At 40.4% G+C, this 23,661-nt stretch overlaps 1 protein-coding gene across 1 annotated transcript in view; it reads right to left on the bottom strand.

Annotated features, from left to right (window-relative positions):
• Positions 1 to 23,661, bottom strand: part of SLC8A1 (solute carrier family 8 member A1) — a 356,874-nt gene that overhangs the window by 77,511 nt on the left and 255,702 nt on the right. The window contains exons 2-6 of the mRNA XM_052648493.1: positions 13,042 to 13,148; positions 9,939 to 9,959; positions 9,474 to 9,491; positions 9,346 to 9,360; positions 4,601 to 4,669 (exon numbers count right to left, since the gene is read on the bottom strand). Coding sequence (XP_052504453.1) covers positions 4,601 to 4,669; positions 9,346 to 9,360; positions 9,474 to 9,491; positions 9,939 to 9,959; positions 13,042 to 13,148 — 230 coding nt within the window. The remainder of the gene's footprint in view (positions 1 to 4,600; positions 4,670 to 9,345; positions 9,361 to 9,473; positions 9,492 to 9,938; positions 9,960 to 13,041; positions 13,149 to 23,661) is intronic.

A 23,661-nucleotide genomic window follows, 5' to 3' on the forward strand; every position in this document is an offset into this window, starting at 1 on the left:
CATGATTATTTCCAGAACTACCAAGTAATTTACACTCCAGGAGAAACTCGTGGGTACTAAGAAAATGTTAATGGACTTGAGAGTCCATTAATGAGGGGAAGCTCACAGTTGGTTCCTCTCTGTGTGAAGGTCATTAAATAAATCCCAGACTGAAAAGGCCATGCACATGTGAAGGACAAACACTCTTCCTATAATCACTCAGCCCCCTGTCCTTCAGGCTCAGGATGTGGAACAAGACAGGCCACTTCCCCTCACAGTTGAGCTGAATGGACCTCATAGACAAGGATCTAGTATTGGTGGCACAGAAAGACTGCAGCCCTGATGCCCTCATTTCTAGAACCTTCTAGGCAAACTGCCTGCAATGGGAATCTATGGACTGGGGAGCAATCAGGGTGGGAAGGACTTGAGCCCAGACTCCTTGCCTTTTGCATTTAGGCATCAGCTATTGCAGGAGTTCACAACTCCCTTCCTCTCCAAAGACACATGACTTCCCTCTGCTGAGGGACCCTACCATGGTGGGTCCATCTGATGCACCAGCAAATGATGCAGAAAACTAGTTCCTAGGCCAGTTGTTATGGAGCAGATGGGCTAGAGGCACTGCTAGCATTTTATATAAAAGTGAAAGTGCCACTTGGATTTTAATTTGAATTAGAAGACATTAGGGGAAGAATATTTACTATGTTCACTTTTCATAGTTTATTTACAAATGGGAAGTTGTTTTTAATGGGATTCAAGTTGATTTGTGCTTCCCTGGTGGCTCAGGTGGTAAAGCGTCTGTCTACAATGCAGGAGACCTGGGTTCGATCCCTGGGTCGGGAAGATCCCCTGGAGAAGGAAATGGCAAACCACTCCAGTACTCTTGCCTGGAAAATCCCATGGACAGAGGAGCCTGGTAGGCTAAAGTCCACGGGGTCGCAAAGAGTTGGACACGACTGAGCACACTCCCACTTCCACAAGTTGATTTAGGTATAAAAATATAGAGGAATTACAAAAGAAAGGTGATACAATACAGTGGCATGACTTTAAACTGCATTTCACGAAATGAAATGATTTGGAACATGACATTAACTATATGGACATGGTAGTAAATGAAATCAAATCATGTAGTGAGCAAAAAGGTTATTCCCTTTTTAATCATCCTTGAGTCCTTCTGATGATAAAGACATGCTTATTTGGGGGATGTTACATCTGTAACTAGTTCCTGACATTAGGGTTTCTATCCTTTAGGAAAGAGAAAACATTTATCAGGCATAGAGCACTGGACTGCATAGAGCTAGAAGTTAATAACTATTTTCATCCTAAAATTTTTAACATTATTTTGTATTTATGACAAATACTAGCTTTCCATTAGTGTTAGTGACTTGGTTTTTTTTTTTTTTAATGAATTTAGTGAAGTAAAAACATGAGGCAAAACATTGGATGGAGCACATAACTGTACAGTTGGTATGAAGCCAACGAAATAATGCAGGAGAGGTATGAGAATGACCAAGATTTAGGAATATCCGAACCAAACCAAAGAAAAGCAGGGCACCTGGTTCCTATCGCTTCCTTCTACACTGTTTCCAGACTGGACTTGAATTTAATGCCACACTTTATCCTACTGTCTACCCATCTAGAAAACCTTCCCCATTTTCACCTTGCTGAATCCTACTTATTTTTCAAAACTTTACCTCTTATTGCATGAAATATCCTTCAACTGACTTGCTTAGGAATGACCACTATAAGTTAGTTCTCAGTATTTGTTGTGTGCATATATTAAAGATGGGCACTTCTAATATACTACTTTTTTGTGTTTAAACTACCTTTTGTTGTTGTTGTTTAGTCAGTAAGTAGGCTTTGACTCTCTCGTGAGCACATGGACTGTAGCCTGCCAGGATCCTCTATCCATGGGATTTTCCAGGCAAGAATACTTGGGGTGGGTTTCCATTTCCCTCTCAAAAAACCACATTTACATACAAATATCCTGCATAAAAACTTAACAAGACAGAACAATATGTCTCATTGCTCTCTGAACTGCCCTCACATCCCCCAGAGCCTATTATGAGGTAGTAGGATAAAGTTCTAGGTGCCTACTAAGTATTCGTCATGTGACTGTCCAATTCACCATTAGAAAAGTCTCTATTTGCTCTGTGCATAGAAAGACTATTCAATCATTTCACACGTGTCATCACACTCTTACTATACGTCAGCACACTGAGGCCTTCCAACCCCATTCTCTTTTCTAGGAACTCATGGTCCAGTGGGAAGTGAGGCATATAGATCCGGCAACTTCTACTACAACAAGCTAAGGACTGCAGATTCAGGGGGAGGGAGCAGCTTCCCTCTGCCCCAGGGAATCAGGGAAAGCTTCAAGAGAGAGAGATACTTTGAAATTTGCCTTGAAGCATGTACAGAAGCTCACCAGGTGAAGGTGGTGGGAAGGCTGGCTGGGAGGTATTATAACAGAGGAGGGAGTGGTATTCCAGGCGGAGAGAAGTCAAAGCACAAAGGCTTAGTGTCATAGTAGGGTCAAGGCTATTTTCACTTAATAAATGTCATGAATACTTAGAAGATATTTATATGTAACAGACAGTAGCTGGATAAATCCTTTTATTGCTCTATAATGATACAGATGGGCTTCCCTGGTAGCTCAGCTAGGAAAGAATCCACCTGCAATGCAGGAGACCTTGGTTCAATTCCTGGATTGGGAAGATCCCCTGGAGAAGAGAATGGCAACCCACTCTAGTATTCTTGCCTGGAAAATCCCGTGGACAGAGGAGCATGGCCAGCTACAGTCCATGAGGTTGCAAAGAGTCAGACATGACTGAGTTAGCCCTACTACTCTAGTGACACAGATAAGTTAGCATTCATTATCCAGATTTTTAAAACTGGCAAAGAGGAGAGCTAAGCAATTTTTTAAGTGTTTTCTCTTTAGATAGCTTTTATTAAATAGGGAAATAGTTTAACAGCACATTTTTTGATCAACTATTATGTTTCTTGTCACTTTGAGCGTTGGATCAAATGTAGTTCATTTTAATATGGTCAAGTCAGTTTCATTTTCTTCTTTATGCACATGCTGTGCTTTTTGTTTGGCTTCTCAGATAGAAGAAATTCTCTGTTTAATTCTCCCCCTCTCTCTATCTGTATATGTACATAAGCTTGTAAGCTTGTGTCTAAGTCGCTTCAGTTGTGTCCGACTCTGTGTGACTCTATGGACTACAGCCCACCAGGCCCCTCTATCCATGGGGATTCTTCAGGCAAGAATACTGGAGTCGGTTGCCATGCCCTCCTCCAGGGGATCTTCCCAATCCAGGGATTGAACCCACGTGTGTTGTCTCCTGCATTAGTAGGCAGATTTTTACCACTAGCACCAGCTGGGAAGCCCCATATGTACATATACCTGTACCTATTTTTAAACTCACTTATTTTATTGAGAAGTTGATAATAAATTATGTGACATCAGGATCTTAAAAAACAATGCAACTTAAAGATCAAATGCATAATGAAGAGCCATGGTTCAAACCAGTATTGACAAGACAGAAAATAATCCTGGGATAAAATCATCTGTAGGGGAGAAATCTGAGAGCAGATATTCCCTGGCAGTTTGCAGCAATTTGCTGGCCTCTCTGATTAGAACCTAAGGAGGCCCATAATTTATTTCCATGAGGAATATTCTGGAACAACTCTGCAGTCAGGGCTGCATGATGATTAAGTGGGTGTGCGGGATACGAGAAACAAGGGAAGTCCTACTGAGGAGTGCTTCTGTCGCCACGGCCAGTGATGGGTGATGGTTAACAACTGGAGAGTGGGTATCGGTGTCCTCATCCAGAGACTCGGTGACAGGGAGAAGGAGCTCAAACTGGGCTCTAACCTTACTGTCGATATGGGACAGTTCTGTCATCCTTGAGTCACCCTGTCAACGTTCCTCTCTGGAGAAACCCCACAGATGCACCGTCATCTGTTTGTGTTTGGCTAACATCATGTTGCCTGGAGGCAGGAAAGGCAGACTCTGAGAAGAAAGTCAGCTTGCTTTTAAACATACTTCGTAATACTTGGAATAAAAGACCCGTGCCTGAGAAACGAGATTTGCAAGAAATCTGGAATATACTGAAACTTGGGAGGCCTCTGCACAGAGTCCCCTTTATAGGTCCATGCTGCCCCTTCCGCCATGCTTCCCACCCTGGGCTGCTGTGGTGGTGTCTTGTGGCTGACCCAGGACACCCCTCCCACTGCAGAGAAGCCATGTATAGCAATGTTTCAGTGGGAACAGGGGCTGAATTGTGTCACTTGGACTGATACTAAAGCTGAAACTCCAATACTTTGGCCACCTCATGCGAAGAATTGACTCATTGGAAAAGACCCTGATGCTGGGAGGGATTGGCAGCAGGAGGAGACAGAGGATGAGATGGCTGGATGACATCACTGACTCGATGGACATGAGTGTGGGTAAACTCCGGGAGTTGGTGATGGACAGGGAGGCCTGGCGTGCTGCGATTCATGGGGTCGCAAAGAGTCGGACATGACTGAGCGACTGAACTGAACTGAACTGAATATCTGAAGACCCAAAGAACACTTGAAGGCGGTTAACTGTGGTTTTCAAGGCCCGTGAGGAAACGAGTACCTGTGATGGTGATTATAGTAGAGGGGAGTGGATGTTCTCTAGCATGAACTTTCCTGAAGACAGGCTGGCCTAGCAAAAGGACAGGCAAAAGTCAGCAGAATGGATGGTACTGGTTTGCCAGCAGAGCTCTGTGGAATTAGTAAGCATCACACCCAAAGGCATACAACACACACAGTGTTAGTCTGGGGACTGAGTGGTCAGAGGTCACTGTTCTGCAGGTCATAGGAGAGAGCAGGTCAGTGGGGCAAGGGTTCTAGGAGCCAAGCCAGATTGTTTCTATGAAGCACACACACCACAGACAGGAATGCAGCCACACTCCTGCAGGTGTCCGAGCGTACTAACCATGTCCTTCACATGCCTGCTTCCAGAGGCATCACCAAACTACAGAAAGCACCTGGTGCTCCTTTTAGAGCCTACTGGTGCCAACAACATGGCCTTGAGCAGGCCATTTCCCCAGCTTTCCCATATGTAACATGGAGATAGTAGTACCTGCTCTGTCCATATCACAGGCTTGTTTGAGGATCAAGTAACATAATATTAAAAAAATATGCTTATTTATTTCTTGGGCAGTCTGGAGGGGAAAAGGCTGTATACACTGGCAGGTTTGCAAGGGTGTTCCACTGTCACCATGACTGGCTGGATTTCCTAGTTGACATCTGACTGACAGATGCACCTGCTGTTGGTTTCTACCAAGAGTTCCCATAACTGACTTGGGAATCATAAGATTCACACTCTGCGCAAACTCTGCCATATGCTTGCTGTCTATACTTGGACAAAGTGTTTCTTTCAGATTCAGTTTTCTCAACTGTTAAGAGAAGTCAAACTTGAAGGGGATTTGTTCCTCTAACCCAAGTACCAGAGGGTCTAAAGTGTGTTTAACTGTTGGAATTTTCATAGCTTGGCTTCCTTAGAAAGCCATGTGCCTTATAAAAACTATCATATGATAAGCATAATATGATCAGAAGAGTAACTTTTAAAGAGGTATATTGACTATTATGCACTTTTAATTAATTAGCAAAATTTAGCTGCCTTTTTTGGGAATCAAACATGCCTCTCTCTTTGCAAACTGAGCCAGAATACTTAATTTTATTAAAAATATCCAAATTAATGCACTCTAATTTCCCTGCTTTGGGGTCTTCCTATTTTTGTATTTGTTTGGAATTCATACTAGTGTATTTAAGAGACACTGTGGAGGTTCTGGATTGAAATGGGATTAAGATGCAAGTAGGAACGTATGAGTTGGGAGGAAGGAATTAAAAGTGCTGGAAACAGTCATCACATGGCCTTGGATGTAAAGGCCAAGCTCTGAGCCCTGGATGAGTGGTTGGAGCAGATTGATTAATCTCTTTGAATCTTCATTCTTCTCTTGTAAGTGAGAAAAAGTCTTATCCTGTAAGGTTGAAGAACAAATGATATAATGAATAAGAGATGCTTTCCAGATTCTAATGAGCTATAACGTAATAAGGGTTATAATGTTATGGGCCTGGAGGGTCAAGGGGGGATTACATCATAGACAACAACAAGGGCCTTCCAATGAGGCAAAGATAAGCAGCAACAGGGGAAGATTTGCAAATTCCAAAAGCATCCCCAGCATTTAATGTCCACTACTAATGACATTTCTGAAATAGAGAGACTGCGTTGTGGACTAAATGACTTTTTCAATTTCCATATATCCTGATTTAAATTAGATTTTCAAACTCAGCTGCAAAGACTGTGTAAATCTGCAGGCAAAGTCCAAGAGCTAGATTAATTCTTCTCTACTGCTCCTGTGTCTCAAAGCCTTGACTTCAAAGCTTCAAACTGACTTCAAAGGAAAGCTCTTCAGGGCTTACAGCTGCTTTTCACTGTGTAGACCTACATCTGGACATGGAACAACAGACCGGTTCCAAATAGGAAAAGGAGTACATCAAGGCTGTATATTGTCACTCTGCTTATTTAACTTCTATGCAGAGTACATCATGAGAAACGCTGGGCTGGAAGAAGCAGAAGCTGGAATCAACACTGCCAGGAGAAATATCAATAACCTCAGATATGCAGATGACACCACCCTTATGGCAGAAAGTGAAGAGGAACTAAAAAGCCTCTTGATGAAAGTGAAAGAAGAGAGTGAAAAAGTTGGCTTAAAGCTCAACATTCAGAAAATGAAGATCATGGCATCCGGTCCCATCACTTCATGGGAAATAGATGGGGAAACAGTGGAAACAGTGTCAGACTTTATTCTGGGGGGCTCTAAAATCACTGCAGATGGTGACTGCAGCCATGAAATTAAAAGACGCTTACTCCTTGGAAGAAAAGTTATGACCAACCTAGATAGCATATTCAAAAGCAGAGACATTACTTTGCCAACAAAGGTCCGTCTAGTCAAGGTTATGGTTTTTCCTGTGGTCATGTATGGATGTGAGAGTTGGACTGTGAAGAAAGCTGAGCGCTGAAGAATTGATGCTTTTGAACTGTGGTGTTGGAGAAGACTCTTGAGAGTTCCTTGGACTGCAAGGAGATCCAACCAGTCCATTCTGAAGGAGATCAGCCCTGGGATTTCTTCGGAAGAAATGATACTGAAGCTGAAACTCCAGTACTTTAGCCACCTCATGCGAAGAGTTGACTCATTAGTAAAGACTCTGATGCTGGGTGGGATTGGGGGCAGGAGGAGAAGGGCACGACAGAGAATGAGATGGCTGGATGGCATCACTGACTCAATGGACATGAGTCTGAGTGAACTCCGGGAGTTGGTGATGGACAGGGAGGCCTGGCGTGCTGCAATTCATGGGGTCGCAAAGAGTTGGACACGACTGAGCAACTGAACTGAACTGAGACCTACATTTTAAAACTTTCCCCAGAGGTATCTATAGAGAGTGGATCCCAGATATTCTTGGTTCAAGAGAAGAAGGGTCATGTAAAGTGAGAGGAACAAACCAATGTAGAGATCCTCAGAGGGTTCTGCAAATTCTCTCATTTTAAGTGCATCATTGCAAGTTTTGGGAAGAGGTGGCAACACCAGAAAAACTGCTATTGGAGATTAAAATCTGAACCATAAGAAATAGCTTAATGAAGTATATGAAATAGTAGAAAACCATTGAAAGACATGATTCTGTCCTCTTGGATGCATAATGTATCCAAGACAGAAAATGTTAGATATTATTAGTCAGGTATTCTAGAACTTGATATGAACAATTTCCGTGAAAAGAAAATCAGATACCATTAATTACTTACTAAAAAGAAAGATGCCTCAAGTGATACATAAGGAAGCCCCTAAAAGTAAAATCTTGACAAAGTCAATGATAAAACAGGAAGATATCCAAACACATCGATACCTTTTAACAAGAGATTCTATCTACCCTCAAGACTTTGTGAAGGTCTCAGGGCCAAGCCGTAGATACTACTATTCCTACCTTCCTCAATGCACACAAGGATCAATTACTTATTGGGTGATTGAATCAGAATATTTCCAAAAAGACTTCAGTAAATGATAAGATGAAAAAGAAAAGATTAAAGTTTTAAAAGTAAATGTACATTCCTGCCTTCGGATTCAAAACTAGCATCATTGGCAGTGCAGAACTGGGAAGACTTGACCTAGGAGAAAGTCAGGTGAATCAGGTTTAAGAAATCCTCTATGAGCACTTGCCCTGTTGAACATTTCTATCCTTTTCAAATTCTATGTCTCCAAGAGCCTGTGAATTATTTTGTCATTAAACTCTGTGTCTGGAGAGAAAGCAGTGGAAGGCAATAGCCCATGTGAAATTGGATGCATTCAGAAAGTTCCACTTTGACAGAATCATGTTGAAACTTCCTAATCATGAGTTTACACTGATGGTGGTTTAAGTTAACCCCAACCCCCACCATAACATTTTCAAATAGAATTTTTGAAAATGTTTCTTTTCTAAATATATTTGTTTAACTATCTTGTTTCAGAAAAAAATAATTAGATTATTGATATCTACATAATTGTATTGGAAAATGCCACAGCCATTGGGATAGCCTTTAGAGACATCTTCAACCTGCAGCTTCAGACAAACGAGAAGGATATTTACTTCCCTCTCTAAATCTACATGGATGATTTTGAAAGTGTGCAGAAATATTTAAGGTCAAAAGAAAGGATGCGGTAAGGAAATATCGCCCTTCTATAAATAAGGAAATAGCTTTAAAGTTGTGCTTAAAAATGCAATCAACAGTGGCTGGGTACCATTCTGAATTTAAGAGTTTAAAATTTTTTAACTAGAGTATGGAGTTTTTACAGAACACTTTGTCGTCCACTTCAAGTGGCAGACATATTACTCGTTACCATGTTAAGAATGCTAAAACTTCTCAGAAGGGTGTGGTGGGCAGAGCGAAGGCCTGCTTTGTCTTCTCCCAATAGGACATTATCTATGATTAGAATCCTGAGCTTGGGCCAGGGAGTTGGCCTGGATGTCAACTCCTCTGCTTCCTTGAGACTAGCAGTCATTGTATTTATTCTGGTACTCTCTGGAGCATCTAGCAGAGTTCCCTCACATTATCAACACTATATGTATATCTGTAAATTGATCAGTGTCAAAACACAACCAATTACAGGTTCTCCATACCAATTTGCTCATAAATAAACACAACACACCCATTGTTAATGTGTAAAACATTAAATGTGTAAAATCAGCAACAGCACTCCGTGTACCACAGCTAAAGGTTAATTCAGGATAAGTAAGACACGGTTCTTATTTGATATTTAAGGGTAACTGGGATAAAATGAAGAACATTTTAAAAAATTGTCTTACCATACAGGTATTTCCCTTCATTAAAAGGAAATAAAAATGGGAAATAATTTTTTAAAATGTAAATAACACATGGTGAGAACAGATAGTAAAAAATAAAGTTTGGTTCATTAGACTTAAAAAATTCATACCTGTTATTGTGAAGCCACCTAAAAAAGAAAGAAAATAAATAAATGTTACCATTTATTTCATTTACACTCTAAATAACAAATACCAGTGACACGAGACCACCTGACAACCCATCCAAGGTACAAAAACTTGCCAAATTGTATTTATAATTAAGAAAGGTACGGAAACATCAATTCATGACTTAACCATTAATCATTCTTTTACGGTTATGATGTTCAGTGCACAAATTTAATTCTTGTGCATGCCTAAAAAAATCACTGATTTTTTTAAAAAAGGTAATACTAAACTCAAAGTGGAATGCAAACTATCTGACTTCCACAAAATTATGAGGCCAATCGCTCTAAACAACAATCTTGTTAATAAATCAATAGAAATAAAAGATAAGTCAGAAAGCTACTATGGTACCTCATAGAAAAGGAAAATAACCTAGAAAAATGGAAAGGAAATGCAAGAAATGAAATGCTTACCAAGCTCATTCAATAACAGGGCTGTGAAGGAAACAGACAAAGACAAACACAGAATAAGAGAGCAGATGAATAATGAAAGTAAGAGGAATATCAGCAGAAAGAAATCCAGGCAGATCTGATTATAGTGGTCGGGAGCTGCTACTAAATGGTGCAAGCCAAGTAAATGCGGCATTGGGAGTATTTCCAAAAAAAATCCCTAATTTCTGCAAATGGGTGTGAGTGATTGTATATATAAACAATTCACTTTATATATCATTTCTTGACATTTAAGAAAACATGTCCACTCTATGTTTACACACAGTGTATATATCTAGTTTGCCAAATATAGCAGAAATATTTTATGAAGTTAATCTTAAATCTTTGAGTGAGTCTTCCTCATGAAATACTGCCTGGGAGTTAGTGAGTTCAATAGACAAAAGTCTGAAATCATCCAGGATCTCAGGGACTGTACTTTTCATGTACCTTTCAATGAAAATGGAGAAAACATCTTAGGACATTTCATTTTGGCCATCCCTCCTGATAAGGAGATTTTGACCCAAGGCGAAGATCTCTCACTGGAGGCTCTATATGCATGATATTTTGGTCATCAAGGAATGCTTAGGTTTTTTTAAATCCTCAAAACTTGAGTCCCAGGAATTAGTGCTTATTTGTGTGTCCTTCTCTATGACTTCTGCACATTCTAATCGGACAGCCACATCGCTTCTTGTGGACACATAATTTCACGGAAACTGACAAGTCAGCCAGGGAAGGCTTGTGGTGGGGGGAGAGGACATACATATTTTGTCTTTCAGGCTATGTGCTTTAAACTCAGACTGTAACTGTAGCACTTTATTTTGGTGAAATCTATTGCCTAAATGTATCAAATAAATTACTTCCAGATGAGAATGTTACAATTACTTCTTTAGGACCAGTTTTCTAATGGTAGTGGCATTAGAGGAAACTTTCAAAAACAAGTCAGTCATCTTACTTATGATGACACAGATCTACTTGGTGGGTGTCGAAAGCAGATAGTACTATCAAGGAATTTTAATTTGCTTTTATATGAAGGCATATTTTACTAAAATGACAATCAAAAGAGCTGTGTATCCAAGATGCTCTTGTTTGAGATAAAAGGCAATCCTTTGGAGGAATACAATTAGAAGTAAGTGCTTTTTCCTGTATGTTAATGAGGTATTTCTGATCCCATCTTTGTAAGAAATCAGCACAATTTTCTAAAGTGTCTTTTTCTTTCACCTGCTATGGAGCATATTAAATAAGCTGCATTAAAATGGGTCCCCAGTGCTCCTCCTCCATCATTCCAAAGGCTCCTGTTACCTTTTTGAACTTGTCCTGATTAAGTCAGGACAACCTTGTTTTTCTGATGGACTCAGAGGCCAGTGTGTTCTAATAAAAGCAAGATTAGGTAAATTCCCCCAAATGTTGGGTCTATATAGGAATTAGTTTTTTGTATTTGATTTTTCCTTTACATGTAAAAATATATATTTCTTGCAAAGTGGTCATTTAACCACTCATCAATTGTTCTCATCAATTGTTTCATGCAATCAATATGTACTATGTTCATTTTATAGATACCGTTAAATTTACCATTCCTTTAAAAATGGCCACTATTAGAGGGTAATTATGAGAAGCCTTTAGAATAATTCAAAATTGAAAAAAAACCTATTTTTAAAGCTGATATAAAATTCAGCTTTATAAAAAAATTTACTAAAATTTATAAAAATTTAAAAAAATAAAAAAATTTAATTTCATGCTGTTTTTTATTTTTAGAAAAACTTTCTTTGTTAGAAATATGTCAGTTCAATAAGAATTGAGAGAGTTTGAAGCATAAGGCAGAATCAGCCTTAATTAAGGGTTAAGTTATTAATCAACTATCATCATGTCCTTTCTACTAAAGAAAATTCATATGCCTATAGGTTTTATACCTTTCAAATTTCATATCTGATGATATGAATAATACTATGCAAAAATGAATACTACTCTTTAAAGATCTTTGTTCTTACTGTTTTTTTTTTTAAACTGGCTTCTCTAAGGAAGACTAATTATTGAATTCTGAAATTTCCTATTATTTACCATGAGATGCAACTACCATGGCTAATATGTATACAGTAGTGTCCATCGCTAACATATTAGGGGATGCTTAATAGCTGGAACCAAATTTTTGAATGATTCCTGGGCAGTGAAAAACTAAACCCAGAAATTATTCTTTTATGTCATCCTTTCTGAATTACAGAACTGTCTTCCATTATTTCTGAAATCTGGTATCAATAAAGGTGAATTGGCATTTCCTGAAGAAAAGGGGCATTTCTTGGTGCATTGTGAAATAGGAAAGGGAAATGAAATTGCTAAAGCTTCAAAGGAGAGGAAGTATAGTACTTGGAAGCGAGGAAGAGGAGAGAGTTAAGTGTGAGAGTAGGGGACACGGAGAGAAGAGTACAATTTCTCGCTGGTATGTCTTTGTATACTCTCACACCTTTCATTCCTCTTCTTATCCATTTTGGTTCCTCAAGCACAAGGGAGAAACTGCACTCTTTCTCATATTCCTCACGGTCAAATATTCTAATGGTAATGATCTTCCTGTGGGAACACAAGACAAAGGCAAAACAAATGGTTGGAGTCACACGCTCATGCTAGGTGTTCACCAAGCAGCATGTTACTGTGATGTTATGGAAGGAGAACTGGCCACACATGGACCTCCAGGAGTATGTAAAAGGGCATCCAGGGACTCTCAGCTGGCCCCCGCCAATCTTCTCTGCCAATCCATCACTGATACAAATTCTTCTGCTTCAATTTAGCAGTCAGGAGGTACCCCAAATTAAGAAATCAGACAGTTGGCTTTATGGGGGTGTAGCCAGCATCAGCACCAACATTTCCAGCAATGGAAGCTTGGCTGCACTGCCGATGCTCAGACTGCAATGTGCAGAGTGGCCCAAACTGGTTGATGGGGCTCCAGGCCAGCCCTACTGTGGCCCCAAGGAGATCTATGCCCTGTTACATAGGTGGAGGGATGTGTGCATCGTAAGTCACGTTCTGAAGAGTGCAGGCATCCAGGGGTGGCACAGGCCAGCAGAAGCTGTTGGGCTCAGCCCTGGAGCAGCTCCCCCACCTTTCTTCTCACTCATCTCCACCAGGCGGGGCTCTCCAATCTCAAGGAAGAAGGTCTTGTTTTTCTCATACTCCTCATCATCAATTACCTTGACTGATATTGTTTTGCTGAAACAGAGAAGAATAGAAATTGACGAACAAGGGGAAGAGGAAAGAGAAGAGAAGGAACATAGAGAAGAGGAAAGCAAGGTTAACGAGCGGCACTTCCAGACAAACGCCAACTGAGAAACTTCTGGACTGTGAGACTGTCCTTCCAGAAAGGGTGTGTGGGATGGGTCTGAGAGACCAGAGTGATCACCCAATGCACAGCAGCCCTGCCCAGGGCCACAGAATTATTTTAGTCAAAACACAGCTCTCATACTGCTGGGTTTATTGTCATTGTGGGAAGCAGAAAAACACAGATCACAATAATAAGAAAAGAAAAATATAAGTAAATACCTTAACCATAGGACTGTCTGAGCTATGCTCTGGAATTCACTCCTGTGATACAAATAAGTAAACCGCATCAAAATATGAACAGAGGCTACCTCTGTTCATAACAGGCATGAGGATCATTTTTGTGAGGATCATTTTGTGAGGCTTTCATTTCGCTTTATTTCCAAACATGACATTTTTATCATAAAATTTTAATTATATATATATATATATAAAAGGATCACAAAATAAAATATCTTACCCCACCCAATGTCCTAGAGTGAAACTCATTTTCAAGTGAGTCAGATTTTCCACCTAGATCAAAAGGGGAAGTTGTGTTTTGTCTCTCTAAAGATGAAGGCCTCTTAAAGTGGGGGTGAGGAGTGATGTTCTATTGTCTTCCCTCCCAAAGTTGAGTTTCAGCTTAGACAAAGTACACTCTTTATCCTTCTTGCAAACTCCATGGATATGTCAAGACATTTCAATAAGAATTCTTCCTGCGATCGATCCTTTAACACTTCTTGCCTTGTTGTCTTATGGTTGTGATTGACAGGCAAGCATGACAAATGCAAATATGCAAATCTCAGCCTCCCCTAAGCCTTGATGACTCTGAAGAGGAATCTAGTGTTACCTTCCAATTAATAAGGGTTTAATCACTTCATGTATTACAACTTACTCAGAGCCCCAAAACACGCGTTTGCTCTTGAAAATATCTTTTATTCAGTAACATTGGCCAAGAATATTCCTGACTAAAGGTTTAAAAATGATGAGTTTTCAAAGACACACAGTTTTAATGTCATGCACATATTTAGTTTTGGTGGAATTTTCCAGGTTTTCTATAAAGGTCTCTGTTTTATTCTTTTTTTGATTATTGATCAAAGCTCTCAAGTTTCATTTAGACCTACACATGCCAAAGAGCACCAGCCTTCTTTTCTCATATGAAGGAGAATAAACGTAGAAGTTGCTTTTAATTCTCTGAATTTCCTAGCCTCTAATGCTAAGTGAGAACAAATGACTGCTTCTGGTTCTAAAGAGCCTCATAACCTCCTCCCTGCTCCTCACCTAAAGAACATCCCCCATAATACTCACATCCCTGTGGCTCACTGCTAAGGAATTGGAACACATGATAGTGTCTTTCTATCTCAGCTTTGTCTTCAAAGACTGAAATAGTAAAGCTAGGTGAGCACCTGTCAATGACTAAAGCAATATCATTTTTAAAGAGCAGTTAGATATTTGTAAAACTACCAACAGTCTGACAAAAGTCCAGGTGAACAATTCCTAACTTCCAAAACTATGTTCTGAAATTCACCAATTTACTTTATATCTATAACCAGCCTGCTCTGACTATATCAGAGTATCTGATCATTCCTCAGTATCCAAAAACATACAAAATATTAGAGAAAGCACAAGAAGATAAAGGAATTGATGATACATGTGTTTTTCATTTTAGAATGAATTTGGTAAGTGAGATCAAATTTATTCTTCAAAAAACTGCCCAACATCTACCTTATTTGTCATCCAAATTATGCATTTTAGGTATTAATTTCCACCTTACTGCCTTGTAATCATAAACTATACTTGTACGTAGCTGCTAAAGCCTTCAGCATCATATGATCGTGTGTGGGAAAACGCTGGTGGGCATTAGAAGGGTCCTGCTACTGTCTTTTGAACCTAATGGCCTCTAATCAAGATACTTCACGGTAGAGCGCATGGTGCAATGCTCTTGCTTATATTACATAAAAACATTTGACTTGTCTTTTTCCATCCTGTATTCCCAACCTATCCCAGATAGCATGCATTATTATAGAATAAAGCATAGTGGAGGTGCTTGGAGTGGTCTTTCTATTAGGGCAAGCATTTGTTTAGAAGAGGCTCCCAGTTTCATTCCCAAAGGGCAACATAACAGAAAAACCCAAGTAACATAGTGTTTCTGATCCTTGGTGAATTTAATCTGCTATTGCTGTGATAGGTTTATTTTCTACATTCTGAGTAGCTGATCAATGTGAAAAACATAGGGTCTCACCCCACCCATTTATATAATAAACACTTAAAATTTATCAATAGAGTATCTCTAGTCACTGGGATTATAATCCTTAGAAAACGTTTTAGTACTTGATAACTGTGACACTGGAAGATCAACTCTGAAGGAAAAGAAAACAGTACTTCTGCAGGTGCCTGGCAAAGGCACCTAAAACAGATGGGATTTGTATAATGGTGTATCATTTCAAAATCATTAGTAATACAGTCAATAGTGCCCCTGACAGGAGGAGCCATTTAATCACATATTGATTTTACTCCTCTTGCTCAGTATAGCTATTAATAGGAAACTTGATTATTAAAGGAAAATTCAGTCAATTTAAAGAGGCAAGATAAAGAAACCAATATGAATTAGTCCTCTGAATCAAGAGAGGCAAAAACCAGAAGAGATTGGTAATGCTCATCTTTTGCTTTAGAACAAAACTGTTTCTCCCCCTAGCAAAGGTGCATGCGTGCTAAGTCACTTCAGTCATTTCTGACTCTCTGCAACCTTATGGACTGCAGCTCCCCAGGCTCCTCTGTCCATGGGATTCCCTAGGCAAGAATACTAGAGTGGGTTGCTGTGCCCTCCTCCAGAGAACCTTCCCGACCCAGGGATCGAACCTAAATCTCTTGTGTCTCCTGCATTGGCAGGCAGGTTCTTTATCACTAGCGCCACATGGGAAGCCCCTTAACAAAGGCAGAGAGGTGCAACTAACCTACGTAAATTTTAAAGGATCATATCCTTGGCATGTCTTTGGCTCACTTTCCAGAACCTAATGAAAGACTATGACCACTTCTTTCATCATGGGCGAAGTAAATAAGATGGGGTTGGTTTGGTGAAAACCCCAGTTTCACTTTTAGCTTGATAATCAGCAGAAGCACATCTCTCTCTGCTCCTCACAGTTCTGCACTGGAAATTAAATCTCAAGGACTGAATGATCTTAGCGGTCCTTCACTTTGCCCCCATTGCCACACCAATCCCATATTCATAGGGCTTTTGCACTGCAACAAGACTCTCTCTCTCTGAGCACATAGATTCATGTTGGCTATACTTTGGTTCTATTTATCAATGGGAAGCAGTCAGATAACTGCTATTCTTTCTTTTTTTGAAGTATAGTTAATCTACAGTGTTATATTAGTTTCAAATGTACACCAAAGTGATTCACTTATATATATATCATAATACTGGTTTTATTATTTCTTTAAATCAGCAAGTTAACCAAAACAAAACAAATAGTTGGGGAGATCCAGCCTTTCGCCCAACAACAATACCTGCACTAATTTTACACTGATAAGGAACAAACAGAAAAACTGTGTCATGCAATTTTCAATCACCCTAATCATGATGAAGAAGGTAAGGAGAATTTCTCACTTGATTTTTTTACATCACTCTAAAGTTGAAGAGTAGACTATAAAAATTATGTTTCCTGGAAACTAGCAACACAGTTACAAATCTTATGATATCATTAAAACATTAAATAATTTCTCAGGATGGCCAAAATATTTATGGAGATACATTTTGGTTCCATTTCTAGAAAAAAAAAAAAAAGCATTTGGTTAAGAAAGATCAAATTATTTAGTGGAAAAATACAGGTCCTTCCTTTGATTTTTGCCTTTCCTTTGATGATACCAAAGCCACATCTATGTTTTATTTCTCAGTCTTTCTCTTATCTGATGGGTTTCAAAGGACCCAAATTCCTTCAAGCATCCTAGTCAGGAGTTCTTATATCAGGGGGTGCCTCAGGCAAACTATGAGAAAGACGAGAAAGAGATGGTGTTATTAGCAAGAGTCATAAAATAAAATCTCTTCAATATACTAATATCTCACTATTAAGCCAAATTTGAATCAGCCTCTTTTCAAATTTCAGCTTCAATTTGTCCTTCTGTGCTTTCTTCTCCCTAAGACTACTCTTGAAGTTGAGAGAAGTGACAAAAGAGGAGTTGGAGGATGAAAAAGAAGAGAATCTTTCTAAATCCTCATAAAATAGAAAGATTTTACTGAGGATTCCACATATATAGGTGCTGCAATCTCTCTTTAGAAAAGATTTTCTTAAAGATTTAACCTCTCTTTAAAGCAGAGGTCAAAGATCTGATGGGCATTTTGCATTAGTTCACCCATCTTTCTAGCAGGCCTGGAAGTAACTTCTACCATTTAACAATTCACAGAGGAAACAATAACTGAGAAGTAAAGAAACTTCCAAGGTCACAAAGTGAGGCTCCTGTGACCGGATCCACAGACAAGTATCTTTCAGGTACATGACCTACAAGGTCCTTGTTCATTGAGCTGTGCAGTATTTTTATGACCACTTTAAAAGATCTAAATCATTACCTTGAATTAATACGGAAGTTTATTGTTTAATCTTTATGTTAACAAAGACTGCCTAGATAAGCAGCAATAGATTTTTAATTCTATTTTTAAAAGGAAAGCAGCACATATTATATTGGATGATGGTGTATTAAAAAGTTAAATCCTTGAGGTGATAAAGATCCTATCAGGATTAATTGAAAAATGCCACAAACACATAGGGGCTTCCCAGCTCTGAGGAATACGAGCAGCCAACCAACAGCCTTGGCTTCACCGAGGGGCTTGTTAGAAATGCAGAGTCTTGGAGCCTGCCCCAGATCCACCAAATCAGGTCTGCATTTTATCAAGACCCCCCGAGGACACCAATGCAAGTAAAAGTTTGAGAAGCGCTGATCTAGACAGGAAAAAGTGTTCTTAAGTCTCATAATAAATGAAGAGGCTAGTGATAGTTGGGCTTGTGTTTTGAAACTGTCTGCATATTCGAACTGAAAATCTAAATGCTTAGGCTGGGCCCACTCCAGATCAGTGAGATGACGAGACTCTCCAGTTCAGGGGTCTCAGCATGAATACAGTTTTTAAAAGTTTTCAGGGGATTCTGATAATGTAACTGGGGCTGGGAGCTGACTAATGAAGAATCGGCACGTGTGTCCTGATGCTTAAAAGAATATATTAATAAGGAAAAGGTAGCACTGTGGGGCTTCCCAAGCGGCGCTAATGGTAAAGAACCTGTCAGTACAGGAGATGTAAGAGAAAGGGTTCAATCCCTGGGTTGGGAAAATCCCCTGGAGGAGGGCATAGCAACCTACTTAGTATTTTTGCCTGGCAGGCTACAGTCCACAGGGTCGCACAGTCATGCATGACTGAAGCGACTTGGTGTGCACACACAGGTAGCATTGTGAGGAAGGGAGGCTCAAAGTAAATTTAAGATCTAATTAGAAACCTAGGTTGAAGCATGGGAAAAACATTTAACTTTGTCCTTCACCAGTGTTCTTTTCTGGATTATACAGAGAATGTAAAGTTGTTGTATCTTCCTCTCAGGAAATAGTGGTCTCCACAAGCCCCCAGAACAGTTACAAATGAGAAAACACCTTAAACCGCTGGGAAGCAGAGTTTATACTCATTCACAGTGACTTCCTTCCTAGAGAGATAAGAACTCTGGTGCTAGGTTTTAATACAACAGAGGTTTGTTTGGAGAATAGAAAGACAGGGTTTCGACTGACACAGAAGATAGGAATGCCTTCTGTGCCTTGTCAGTGCCTCTCTCAGCCTTGAGCCACATCAGTGGAAGGCCACGTCCGTGGAACTGAAAACTTTCCACTTGGAAGCCACCATGCTCAGACTCAAGAAAGAAGTCCCAGGACCAGCCTCATCTGAAGGGCAAAGATCGGGTCATTTCTCTGACCACAGAGTGGTGTCATCAGGTAAGGCAAATCTGCAACTGAATCTCCAGTCCATCTGATGTTAAAAGCTTCAGGCTAAACTCCTGTTACTCAAAACGACAAAAAAATCAACTTAAAATGGGCAAAGGATCGGAACAAACAGTTCTCCAAAGAAGGTAAACCCGTGGCCAGTAAGCACATGAGAAGATACTTAACATCATTTGTCATTAGGAAGATACAGATCAAAACCACAATGAGATACAACTTGAGTCTCATGAAGATAGCTATAACCAAAAAGACAGATAATCCTAAGTGTTATGGAGAAACAACAAGAACTGGAACTCTCTTACACTGCTGGTGGGAATGTAAAATGGTACAGACGCTTTGGAAAAGTCTGGATGTTCCTCAAAAGTTTAAAAATACAGTTGTTATCAGTTCAGTTCAGTTCATATGACCCAGCAATTCTACTCTGAGGTGGAACTCAAGAGACTGAAGAACATATGTCACACAGAGACTTGTACATGAATGTTCATTGCAGAATTATTAACAATAGCTAAAAGTTGGAAACAAATGTGCGTCAGCTGATGACTGGATAAACAAAATGTGATACATCCACACAATGGAATATTATTCAGCAATTAAAAGGATCAGAATTCTGATTCATGCTACTAACAGGTAGCATAATACTGCTGCTACTGCTAAGTCCCGTCAGTCGTGTCCGACTCTGTGCAACCCCATAGACGGCAGCCCACCAGGCTCCCCCATCCCTGGGATTCTCCAGGCAAGAACACTGGAGTGGGTTGCCATTTCCTTCTCCAATGCATGAAAGTGAAAAGTGAAAGTGAAGTCGCTCAGTTGTGTCTGACCCTCAGCGACCCCATGGATTGCAGCCTACCAGGCTCCTCTGTCCATGGAATTTTCCAGGCAAGAGTACTGGAGTGGGGTGCCATTGCCCTCTCCAAGGTAGCATAATAACGCCACCCTAAAACATACTGCTGTGGTATACTGACTATTTTGAGCTTGTCACTGGTTTTTAGTCTTTAAGTTGCATCAGACTCTTTGAGACCCATGGACTGTAGCCCACCAGGTTCCTCTGTCCATGGGATTGCCCAGGCAAGGATACTAGAGTGGGTTGCTATTTCTTTCTCCAGGGGATCTCCTCAACCAGGGATCAAACCCATGTCGCCTGCATTGGCAGGTGGGTTCTTTACCACAGAAGCAGCAGGGAAGCCCATTTTGAGCTGAGAGCACCTAAAAATAGCCAATACAGGGAACACTTCTCTGAAACCCTATCTGCCTAAAGACAGATGCTTCATCAACCAGGGAAACTGACTCATCACCAGAAAGGAGACTAGAAGTGGACATCACTTATCTCCCATCTTTTTTTCTAAGGGCCCATTCATTTTTTTCTAATAATTATGTACTCTCCCCTAGAAGCTTAAATCCCCCTTCCCATTTCCCTAGGAAGAGAGTATTTAAGATTGCATTTAAGCCACCTCAGAGAATGACTCATTTCTCCCTGGGTATCTCTCATGTACATATGTTAATAAAATTATTTATTTTTCTCTTGCTCATCTGTCTTTTATGACATGCTCTCAGCCAAGAACTCTAAATGGTAGAGGGAAAATTATTTTTCCTCCCCTACACTTTGACATGGATAAAGCTTGTAAACATTAAGCTAGGTGAAAGAAACCAGACATAAAAGTTCAGACATTGTATGATTCTATTTATGTGAAAGTAGAATAGGCAAATCCAGAGAGACAGAAAGTAGATTGGTGGTTGCCTCAGGGCTGAGGGTTGGGGAATGAATGGCAGGTGACTGCTAATGAGCATGGGATTTCATGTGGGGTAATGAAAAAATTCTAAAGTAGATTACAGCCATGGTGGCACACGTCTGAGAATATATTAAAGCCCTCTGAATTGCATGTTAAATCGGTGAATTCTCTGGTATACGAATTGTATTTCAATAAACGTGTTATAAAACACAGCAACAACAGAAAACAAGCTTCAGGATAAAATCATGACGTAGAAAAGACTGTTTCTTAGCGTAAGAAAAGGCTGTGAGAATGTTTGGGGTGAATTTTCAGTTAGAAGTTTCACATTTTGTGAGTCTGCCAAACAGGGAGCTAGGGTGCTGCATGGCCATGGGACAGTGAAGACAATTTGCATCAAGGCTGTGTTCTCGCTGTGTCTGCCAGCTTGCTCATCCTTCAATCCATCCCTCTCCCCAGGCAGAATGCTCGCTGCCTCCTCCAGGGTCAAGGGCTATTGATGTCATGCTTTGACAGCATTTCAGGATGTTACCTCGGGCCTGACTTCTTTGGCTGGTTTCTTTCCCTCTAAATATAAAGTCTTAAGGAAAAATCAGAAACAGCATTTCCGTCATAGCATTCATTTAAAAGGAGAGGAAAAAAACTCAATCAAGGATTATGCCTGCTGCCCTTGCAAAGCCAACAGCTCTCTTCACATCACCTAGGGCTTTATCCAGTGCTCTTGTTGGCACTGATTTCGCTCTACCAACAAGGAAAGATATGCTTGCTATGGGGTACCTTTGTATCACTTGGCTTAAATTCCTTGCCCATTTTAAGCTTTCCCCCGCCCCATCCCCCCTTCAACAGTTGATTTTGTGAGTTGCTTAGTGATTTGGAATCAGGGAAAGAAAGGGGCAGTCAGAGAAGACCCACAGATATCTTCTCAACATTTTCCGTAAGTGACACAAATCAATTCTCCCTCCAATTAACATTCCAAATAGGATAAGAACAGACTGCTTTTTGTATTATTTCTAATAATATTTTTACACCCTTTTCAGATTATTGGTGAGGAACTCTTTGCCCTGACTTCACTTGGGAGTTTGTTTATGTTTCCATTCTAAGCTAGTCACAGAAGAGGGACTAGATCATGACTTAAATTGATTGTGTCCTTTGTTGAACTCTCAAGGGCACCAAGCTGGGAGTCAGATTACCCTGGATTTTTATCTTGACTCTGCCACTTTCTAGCTGAGATCTGTGGACCAGTTCTGACATTTGTATTATCTGGTGTTATGATGATCACATAAATGGTGTCATCATTCATCAACGGCGGATAATAAAACTTCACAGGTGGCTGCAATGAGCAAATAATACAATGTATGCAAAATCATTTTGCAAAGGACTATAACATGTTAGGAAGAGTTATGATTAACGGAAATGGAATGGTTTACTTTATAGTTCTTAACTTTCTCGTTCAACCAGTCACCCAAAGGGGCAGTTGGCAGATGGCAGAGGTGGGTGTCAGAAAATTCTCAATGGAGGGTTTCTCTGGCAGCTCAGTGGTAAATAATCTGCATCAGTTCAGTCCAGTTCAGTCGCTCAGTCGTGTCCGACTCTTTGCGACCCTATGAATCGCAGCACGCCAGGCCTCCCTGTCCATCACCGACTCCCGGAATTCACTCAGACTCACATCCATCGAGTCAGTGATGCCATCCAGCCATCTCATCCTCTGTCGTCCCCTTCTCCTCCTGCCCCCAATCCCTCCCAGCATCAAAGTCTTTTCCAATGAGTCAACTCTTCGCATGAGGTGGCCAAAGTACTGGAGTTTCAGCTTTAGCATCATTCCTTCCAAAGAAATCCCAGGGCTGATCTCCCTCAGAATGGACTGGTTGGATCTCCTTGCAGTCCAAGGGACTCTCAAGAGTCTTCTCCAACACCACAGTTCAAAAGCATCAATTCTTCGGTGCTCAGCCTTCTTCACAGTCCAACTCTCACATCCATACATGACTACTGGAAAAACCATAACCTTGACTAGACGGACCTTTGTTGGCAAAGTAATGTCTCTGCTTTTGGATATGCTATCTGCATATATGCATATAAATATGCATACTAAGTTGCTTCAGTCCTGTCCAACTCTTTGTGACACTATGGACTGTCGCCTGCCAGGCTCCTCTGTCCATGGGATTCTCCAGGCAAGAAAAGTAGAGTGGGTTGCCATGTCCTCCTCCAGGAGATCTTCCTGAACCAGTGATTGAACCTGGGTCTTAAGCATTGCAGGCAGACTCTTTACCACTGAGCTACCTGGAAAGCCATATATGAATGTGTATGTGTCTAAATAACTGATTCATTTTGCTGTACACCTGAAATAAACACAACTTTGTAAATCAACTATAGTTCAATAAAAAGAAAAGAAGTAACTGGTTAGCTCCCCGGTCCTAACAGGTGTCCCCTCACCAGGGTAGCTAGATACACAAAGGGGCTGAAGTTATACTTTTCCTGGAGCTCCTGCTTTGAAGCATAGCCTGGCAAACCTGGATGGGTGCTATTCTTTAATTTAAATAGACTCCAAAGAAGAGAGGTGCTAAAGCAGCTAAACCAAAGTAATTCTCCAGGAGGCCTTGTCATCCCTGCACTGATCTCTTTGCATTATCAAGTGGTGATTCAAATCATTGCTTCAAGCAGAGCAAGGGGCAGAAATAGCTAAAATCCTGCTGTTCTCAGGGGATTCCAGGGCAGTTGCACAGAGCACTGGAGCA

This window comes from Budorcas taxicolor, chromosome 11, assembly GCF_023091745.1.
Source record: "Budorcas taxicolor isolate Tak-1 chromosome 11, Takin1.1, whole genome shotgun sequence".
Lineage (NCBI taxonomy): Eukaryota > Metazoa > Chordata > Mammalia > Artiodactyla > Bovidae > Budorcas > Budorcas taxicolor.